This window comes from Sphaerodactylus townsendi, linkage group LG17 (genome assembly GCF_021028975.2).
Source record: "Sphaerodactylus townsendi isolate TG3544 linkage group LG17, MPM_Stown_v2.3, whole genome shotgun sequence".
NCBI lineage: Eukaryota > Metazoa > Chordata > Lepidosauria > Squamata > Sphaerodactylidae > Sphaerodactylus > Sphaerodactylus townsendi.
The window spans coordinates 2271470-2280672 of record NC_059441.1 but is presented as its reverse complement, the minus strand read 5'-3'; the positions used below and the strand labels follow the sequence as shown (position 1 = coordinate 2280672).

General features: G+C 47.4%; 1 protein-coding gene across 1 annotated transcript in view; it reads left to right on the top strand.

Annotated features, from left to right (window-relative positions):
* HCN4 (hyperpolarization activated cyclic nucleotide gated potassium channel 4) overlaps nt 1-9203 on the top strand; it is a 134236-nt gene that overhangs the window by 87350 nt on the left and 37683 nt on the right. The window contains exons 5-6 of the mRNA XM_048482072.1: nt 487-582; nt 4341-4489. Of these exons, the coding sequence (XP_048338029.1) occupies nt 487-582; nt 4341-4489 (245 nt within the window). The remainder of the gene's footprint in view (nt 1-486; nt 583-4340; nt 4490-9203) is intronic.

Genomic DNA, 9203 nt, shown 5'->3' with positions numbered 1-9203 from the left:
TGGATGGATGGATGGATGGATGGATGGATGGATGGATGGATGGATGGATGGAAGATGGAGGGATGGATGGATGGATGGATGGATGGATGGATGGATGGATGGATGGATGGATGGATGGATAGGGCCATCAGTGGATTTTGGCTCCATGAAACGTTTGTGTTCAGAGTCAATCTATCTCTGAATACCAGTTGCTAGAAAGAGGAAGGGGAGTAGTAATAACAAGGGGAGACCTTCTTGGTGGAACCTGTGGGCCACCCTTCTTGTAGTCATCTTGGGCCATATGGATGGCCACACCTGAGTGAATCACGACCTTCCACAAGCTCTCAGTGTTCCATATGACCAAACTGACTTCTGCGCTGTTTTTCCTCCGCCTAGGGAAATAATCGCTTCCAACTGCGGGAGGCTTCGTAGCCTACCTGCATGCCTCTCTGTTTGCTGTAGCGCGGATCCGAATTTTGCTTGGCGTCCATACTTCTGCTACCCCAGCAAGCTGCGTTTGAGGTTTTCCAGCCTGCAGACTACATCATCCGGGAAGAGGAAGCACCATTGGGAGAAGAAGATGTGTATTTCATTCAGCACAGGGTGAGTCAAGCGTGCTCACCAAAGGCAACAAGGAAAACCAGAAGCTGGCCAGGGCCGGTTCCTACTTTGGAGGGTAAAGCCTGCAGCAGCTAGCCTCAACTTCTCCCGTTTTGGTAGTGGGGGTGGCAGGATAACACTCTGGCTGCCCTCCCACTCAGAAACTTTTCCCCAAGGAGGACAGAGACCCCAATTGACAGAAGCCCAGATGCCCTCTTCCTTGCGTTTTTCTGTGCACCCACCAGACACAAGTGCAGTGGGGCTTTGGAGGGGAGAAAGAAAAAAAGGGGAAAGAATGTCTCTTCCTGTTTTGCTCTGAGGCCCAGCCACAGGGAAGAGGTTTGAAAGGAGGCAGTGTGTTTTCCCATACCTCTCTTCTCAGAGGCATGATGGGTGATGTTAGAGGCAAAGGTTTTGCCAAAGAAACAAGATCAAGAAGAAGAAGAAGAAGAAGAAGAGTTTGGTTTATGTCCCCTTTCTCTCCTGCAGGAGGAGACTCAAAGGGAGCTGACAATCTCCTTGCCCTTCCCCCCCTCACAACAAACACCCTGTGTGAGGTGGGTGGGAGCTGAGAGAGCTCCCGATAGAGCTGTGTGACTAGCCCAAAAGGTCACCCAGCTGGCTTTAAAAGTGTGTGGGAGTGCACAGGCTAACCTGAGATTCCCCAGATATAAGCCTCCCACAGCTCCAGAAGTGACAGAAGCGGGGGAATCAAACCTGAGTTCCTCCAAGATTAGATAAACAGGCTCTTAACCTCTGCATACGCCATGCTGCTGCTCCTAGGAAGGGGTAGGGAAGTTAAGATACAGGTGCCTGTGGGACAAACCTTGCAGGTCTATGGGGTTGAGAAAACAGGGCAAGTGGGAAGCCCACACGAGAGACCAGGCTGAAAGCAGGAAGGAACCGAGCTCATCCCAACCTCACAGGGTTTTCTTCAGATGGAAGAGAAGGGTAGTCCTTAGTATGTTCAAATGCAATAGAAGAGCGATGAGTGGCACAGATAAATACAAGTGGCCTTTTCTCCCATATCACCACTCGCGGGGCCCGTCGTCGCTGCCTCCCCGATCAATGAGTCCAGGAGGTCCTATCAGAGCTGGAATCCAGGGGAGACTTCGGCCTTCCAGCTAACGGCCATTATGTCGTGATCTTCAATTCCCACCTGCTTGCCGCAGCTGCTTAGCATCTTGCGCGTGAAGCTTCAGTGAACCCTTAATAGCAGAACCCCCCAGTAGCTAAGTGGAGTAGAAAATGAGCCCGATGGAGAAAGGTAGACTTAATGCAGAAATTGCCAGATAGCTGGCTTACCCTACAAAGCGCCAAAAGGACCAGAGTGGTTAGCGTAGCTCCTCACAGTCCAATGATAACATGCCACAGCAGGTGTCCCAGTCAGGTTTCAGTTGTAGGTCATTATGGATCATTCGAAAATGCAGCTGTGGGTGGACTAATTTTCAGAGATGCTGTCAAAGTGAGTAGGGATTCCAGCCTCCGACGAACAGTTTTGTTCTGTGGCAGTCGTGCTTGGAAAGCTAGAACGGAGGGACGGTACAGAATCAAAAAGCCAAAACATAATGGACTGTACCAGATGTACTTTCACGTCACGGCTTTTATCCTATATAGCACAAATTATCCAACTTTCGCTGGCCCTCAGATGTTCATGAACTACAGATTTCCCATCAGCCCTTACGCACCAGTGCTCGCCCAGTGCTCATATTTAGGAGGGACAGATAGGAATTGCAGTTCATGAACATCTGGAAAGACGAGACTGTACACCCCTACTATCATTATCAGATTGAATACATTTTTTTGTTAACATTTTTAGCGAATTGGCATACGGGAGTAGCTTTTCTCACTAATTAGATACAGAGAATATACATTAGTAAGGTTACAATAGTTTATTATTTTATATTTTTTTTAAAACAATTGAGTTGTCCGGAAGTTTATCTGCAGCAATTAACTATTTTTTTTTGAGTACAGTTAAAAAATTTTTTGGCAATCCATACATAGGACAGGATAAATGTTTTGGAGTAGCAGCCACTTCATGCTGGTGTGTACTTTATCCACTACCGCTAATTGCTTATCAATGTATTTTCATGTGTTAATGTATATTGCTTACTCCCTTCCACTAAGGCAAGTTTGTCCTTTATTTTGATATTTTAAAGAGTTTATTTGGGACTGTTAAACAAACGGCATATACCATTAGGTATTTGTCAGGTGTAGCCTTGATCTGTGTCTTTTCAATGATACATGCCATCACACTATAATTCTAAAGGAGGCTGATATATAAGTAAGTGCATAACTCCATGTTTCTTTGTTCCGATTTCTTGCTTTGCTTGAGCTTACACCCTTCCCTGCTAATTTGATAAACAGGCTCCCCAAGATGTCAGACAATAATCTCAAAACCCTAAGTTTTGGAGTTCCTTTTCATGGGAAAAAAAAACGTATTTAGGATTATCATTGGCTTATTTTTCTGAGAAAAAACATTCTTCATGATTCAGTGTCCCCCCTTCTAAATTTGCAAGAATGGAAAACATACATCTGTTTGGGTGCATCCCAAAACAGATCCAAGATTATTACTCAAAGGCTATAGATGGTGGCAAAACCACCTCTTGAAGGCATATAAGAACATATAGAACAAGCCAGCTGGATCAGGACCAGAGTCCATCTAGTCCAGCTTCCCTCTGCTACTCACAGTGGCCCACCAGGTGCCTTTGGGAGCTCACATGCAGGAGGTGAAAGCTAATGGCTCTTCTGTGGCTGTTGCTCCCGAAGCACCCTTGGACTGTTGTTGCCAAGCGCATTTTGGCAATCTAGAGATCAAAGAGGATCAAGATTGGTAGCCATAGATCGACTTCTCCTCCATAATATCTGTCTGCCCCTTTTTAAAGAAGCTATCCCAGGTTAATTGGCCATCACCACCTCCCTGGGGCCGGCATATTCCAAACTACTCGACTCACGTACGTTTGCGTGAAGAAGTGTTTCCTTTTTAATTAGTCCTAATTCTTCCCCAGCATTTTCTGGCAGTGGATGCCCTGGTTTCCTAGTATTGTGAGAAAGAAGGAAAAAATGTCTCTTCTGGTCAAGCATTTTCTACCCCATGCATAATTTTACTAGAGCTTCAATCCGTATACCCCCCCCTCAGACGTCTCCTCTCCAAACTAAAAAGAGTCCCCAACGCTGCAGCCCTCTCCTCATAGGAAGGTGCTCCAGTCCCTGCGATCATCCTCTCGTTGCCCCTTCTCTGCACTTTTCTATCCTCTTCAATATCCTTTTTTGAGGATGTGGTGACCCTGTGAACTGAACACAGTCCTCCAAAGTCGCGGTGCAGCAGACCACTTGCTTTATATATAGGTTTCATGACAATCTTTGTCAGATTGGTGGCAAAACCACCTCTGAAGTTGGCAGATTGGTGGCGAAGCTCACCTCCTGAAGGCAGATGGTGGCAAACCACCTCTGAAGAAGGCAGATGGTGGCAAACCACCTCCTGAAGGCAGATGGTGGCAAACCACCTTTTGAAGAGGTGTCTTGTCTCTTGAAAACCTTTACAGAGTTGCCATACAGTTAGCTATGCAGTTTTTGAAGCTTTCCATTAGCACCATAGAGGCCCAACGGAATGCAGGAGGAGGGATTGCTCAAAGGAAGGTGCGATACACATCAGAGGACTGGATACAAAATCCTACTCTGGATGCAAAGAGAAGCCTTAGGTAAGCCCAGAGTCCTTGCTGCGCAAAACTTGTTCATACTTCTTCTTCGCTTTACCCTAGAAATCTGGCCTGCTGACCCAAGTGGGTCAAGCGCACCGCGAAATGCACGAGCCGACACTTACTGGCCGCCTCTACTCCCTCTCCGTTTGGACAATCTTCCAACGAGGTGCTGGAGGAGTATCCCGCATGATGAGGAGAGCTTTTGAAGCGTGAAGGCGCTGGATAGACTGGACAGGATCGGTAGGGTGGCAATCGGGGCTGGTCGGCCAGGGATCTGGCTGAGTCAGCCTGCTGTCCCATCCAAGAACGGGAACTGAATCTTCGTGCTGGATGCTGTATTCTGAGAATAAATTTCGCACAATTAGAATTATTAAAACCCCAGGTTCTAGTTCTTAGGGCAGCGCGGGGCCACTTACTCAAGCCGAGTGGAAGATAAATCCAAGAGGCCTGGCGAGGAATTGGTAGAGGATAGAAGCACCCTTTTATATCCAGTGGTGGGATCCAAAAAGTTTAGTAACAGGTTCCCATGGTGGTGGGATTCAAACTGTGGCTGATAGCCGCCTTCAATGGGGCTGGGCCGGGGGCACAATGGGGGGCGTGGCCAATGGCATTCTGGGGGCGCGGCATTCCTGAAATTGAGGACTGTGGCAAGGGCGCACTATCATGCGCCCGGTCCTTGGGTGGGAAAACGAGATACCCGCACGCAGGCGCAGGCTGCCATACTACACCGGGTGCATCTTCCTGCTAGACTACTCTTCAAGTTCGCAATGCGCTTCGGCTACTGATGAGAGGAGGGCGTAACTCAAGGCAAAAAAATCCAGCATTATGGCAAAATCACTTACCATTAGTAACCCCTCGGCAATAATAACACAAATAATTAGGTAACCTACTCTCGGAACCGGTGAGAACCTGCTGGATCCCACCTCTGCTTATATCCCAAAGTGTGTGTGTATTTCCCTTCCACCCGCCATGTAACTCTTGCAGGTGAACAATTTCACAGCAGCTCAATTGGTGCAAAATTTGTTTTATTCTTGGTTGGTCTCTAATCTGATAAAACTTCACCTTTCCAGCTCACAAGTTCCCAGAGCACTTTTACAACACACCCCAACAAAATCATTGAAACCTTCCAAAACAGTTTTGGAAATAGCCAATAAAGTCCCTTCAAAACATCTCTAGGAGCGAGAATTGGCGAACCTTTGGCACTCAGATGTTATGGACTATTTCAGACTTTGGTACCTAGATGCCAGTTATGGATTGATATTCCCATCCAGCCCCTGCCAATTGTAGTGGGCCAATTGGCCACGCTGGCAGGGGCTGATGGGAATATCTCAGGTAGTCCATAATAATCTGAGTGCCAAAGGTTCGCCACCACAGTCCTAGAGGTTTAGGAGTTGGCTAAGCAGTCCAAAGTCCAGGGGGAAAGTATTTATTCTGTATCCTCTGCCCTAACGAAAAGGCATGTTATGATGAAAAAGATTTTAAACTGGTTAAATTCTGCACTATGCAGTGAAATACTTTGGAGCTTTCCATACAGTAAGAAGTTAGTAGATTACCTAAGGGGTGCAACTGTCTTGATTCTTAGAAAGCTATGGCTCCGCGTAGATTACGGGTCACCCCCAAATTCACCTTACATTCCTTTCCCCAAACTTAAAGCTTTCATCCACAAAACAAGCAAGCAGATGGGTAATTGTTTTTACAGTCTCAGCTATAGCAAAGATAAAATAGAAATCTAGGGGCGCCTTCAGAGGCCCTAACAATGACATTATAGGATCATAGAGTTGGAAGAGACTCTCTCTGTATGATAAGCTGGCAGACTTCCTCCTGGAAATTACTAAATGCCAGTGCAGATTTCCTTCGACTTCAAACATTTATTTCCTGTGAATTGTTTATGCTTTTAGCCAGTTTTTATTATTTGTTGTACTGTTCTCTTCATGCCAATAAAGGCCATGGCTAAGAGTTGGAAGAGACCCTGGCAAAGGGTCATCAAGTCCAACCCCTCTGCCATGCAGTGAACAATCAATCAAAGCATAATTCTCCCTGTAACACATGTTCGTCCAGCCTGTTTAAAAACCTCCAGAGAAGGAGATTCCACCACTCTCCGAGTTCGAACAGCCCTGACAGGCCAGAAAGTTCTCTCTCTAATGTTCAGGGGGAAATCTCTTTTCTTGCACCTTGAATCCATTCCTCGGTATCCTAGCCCTCCGAAGGCAGCGTTAGGAAATCAAGCTTGCTCCCTTGTCCACAACGCACTTAGCTGCCTTTATGCTGGAATTAGACCTTTGACCCGGGCCCGTAGGAGTCAGTACTATCTTGCTTTCGGACTGGCAGGAAACTCTCCGGGGTCGGGCAGAAGGTCTCTCGCATCACTCTACACGCCTGGAACGAGCCAAGATTCACAAAAGCCTCATACCAAAATAAATCACGGTTAGGCGGTATCCCATAGGGCTGGCAGGGGAGACCGTGGACGCCGTTTGGCCCATATGGCTATCCTGCGCTTTAGTGGGAGATGAGCTGGGGAAGCCATTCCGGGAGGAGAGCTTTTGACCGCGGTATCCACAGGCATGAGTGCTTTTCAGTTCTGTACTGGAAGGCTTCTCCCAGGAGGAGTGCACCGACTATGCGCTGTTAAGCTATTACCAGGGGAGCAGTGGACCATGGATGCCTTTCAAAAGAGGAGCAGCGCCTCGGCTGTGTGTCACAGCCTGCACAGTGACACTTCTGAAAGCCCACACCACAGGTAGGAAAAGGGATCGAGGTTTGGCACCGCCCATTCATGGTAAAGCCTCTTTCTCGGGCTTTTAGGAGGGCGGAGGGCACCTGCTTTGGGGAAATTATATGCCACCGAGGCTGGCGTGTAAGTGTAAGTGGGCACGAACAATTGCCCTCCAGAGGCGGCCATTCTAGAAAACGATTTTTCTATCTTTGCGAGAAGCAGCCAAGCCTTAGCTCGTTGCCGCCGCTTAAGCATGCACAAATGCGGCTGGAAGGCAGGAGAGCTGTGGGCACCGGGCGCAGTCCTGAGTGGAAGCTAGGCCAGCTGAAATAACACTTTTCGAGACCGAGCGCCCAAATTGCAACCCAAAACCCAAACTTATTTTATCGCAAAGTGCGTTAACCGCGGCAATTTAACCCGTAATGCTGAGGTTTTAGTTTCTAGGAAAAAATGGATTTGGCTCCAAATTTTGGCGTCGGTAGCTTAGCTTGGTGAAGCAACCGTGCAAAAGCGCCGAATGGGTGAATCCACGACCCTAGCAGGGTTTTACTCATAGAAGCAAAGATCCAGCCTGTATGTGTCAACGGTGGTTTTCTGCTCCTCCTATGTGACGAACTCTGTGTGCGCATGCCCACAGAGAGGGGCTCTTGAGTGCCACCTCTGGCACGCATGCCAAGTAGGATCTCGCCATCTCACTGAGCTTAGGCCATCTGGAAACAGCTCTCACCCTGTCCTCCTTTGTTTTACCACATAAGAACAGTGGAGCACTTCATCAATCCCCTTGCTTGTGATGGCAGCTAAATTGAGACCTAACATTTTCAGGCGGTAGATCAGGCCCACCGCTGCGCGTGTGTGTGGATTTAGCGCCGCACAAGGCTGCGGTGCTCCTTTGGCATCAGGGGGCCTATGATCAGGGATCTCTTCGCTTCTGCTCAGGTGGCAAATGAAAACGAGGTTTAGAAACGCACAAATGGAAACCACGAAGGGGGGGGGGGATAATATTGTGCATCTTTTGAGGGGTTTCTGTCCTTTTTGCATTTTCGCTCCACAATGCTTTTCTGCCACCCGGAGGAGACTTCTCGCGGAGCTGCTGCCGCTTCTTAAGGCTCGCGCATCCCAAATGGGCCACAACGCAAAGGGATACAGTGCAAGGTCTCGGAGAGGAGCAGCCTGAATTCTTCCGCTACACTGGCGCGAGACAGATTGAGAGAGAGACAACCTTGGAGCCAGCAAAGCAGAATAGCACGGTTAATCCAGCATAGCCAAGAGCCGGTGCAGAAAAGTTAGCCGCTGAAAGCAAAATTTGATTAAGCTGATACAATTGTTAGGGAATAGGTTCTTTTTTTCAACAGAATCGCATTGCTTTGGTAGTGCTATCTCTAGGCTGCTTGGAGAGCCGACTTGGCCCTTTATTTAAAAAAAGCAACCTCAGCATTAATTTTGCTAACGTACCCAGAATCCAGCACAGCTTCTGTCACTACACCCACTCAGAGAACCCGGAATAAACCACACTTGATAAAACAACCTGGACATAGAATATTATTTGAAAAACAGAAATTCTGGATATCCACTCTGAAAGCCACTACGTCAGACTACTACAGAGAAGCTTTACATTTAGAATCCAGTTACAAGCATACATGGACGAATTTTAACAGGAAGGGAAGAAACTAAGTGAAAATGGACATTGTGAACTTGGCTGTGCCAGTGTTGAAAAATACTTCAGAGTTACATAGACAGTGTCTAACCAGTTCCACACAAACACAGGATGACCATAGACAAAAGAAAGAGCAAAGGTTGCAGGATACTTCTATTCAGATGCTCCCCGCAGTGACCTTTGCTATCTCCCATTTGTTAATCCCATGCTATAGGGACTTTCATTTATTTACTCATATACTTCTATTCAGATGCCCCTCAACTATTTTTTCGACCTGGTTGCCTTCTTTTATTTACTCTTCATAGACAATAAGTTTCTTCACCCACCCTAAGACACTCCAACAGATATATATATATCTCCACTTGCTTTTCCCAACATCCAGATCCTCTGGAAGATGCCAGCCATTGCAGATTTGCAGGGCCCGAAACGTCAGGAGAGAATACCGCTGCTAGAACACGGTCATTACATGCCCGGAAACCAATGCATAGCACCCCAAGTGATTCCGGCCGTGAAAAGCCTTCGACAATAAGCATCTAGTTCAGCATCGTCTGCTCCC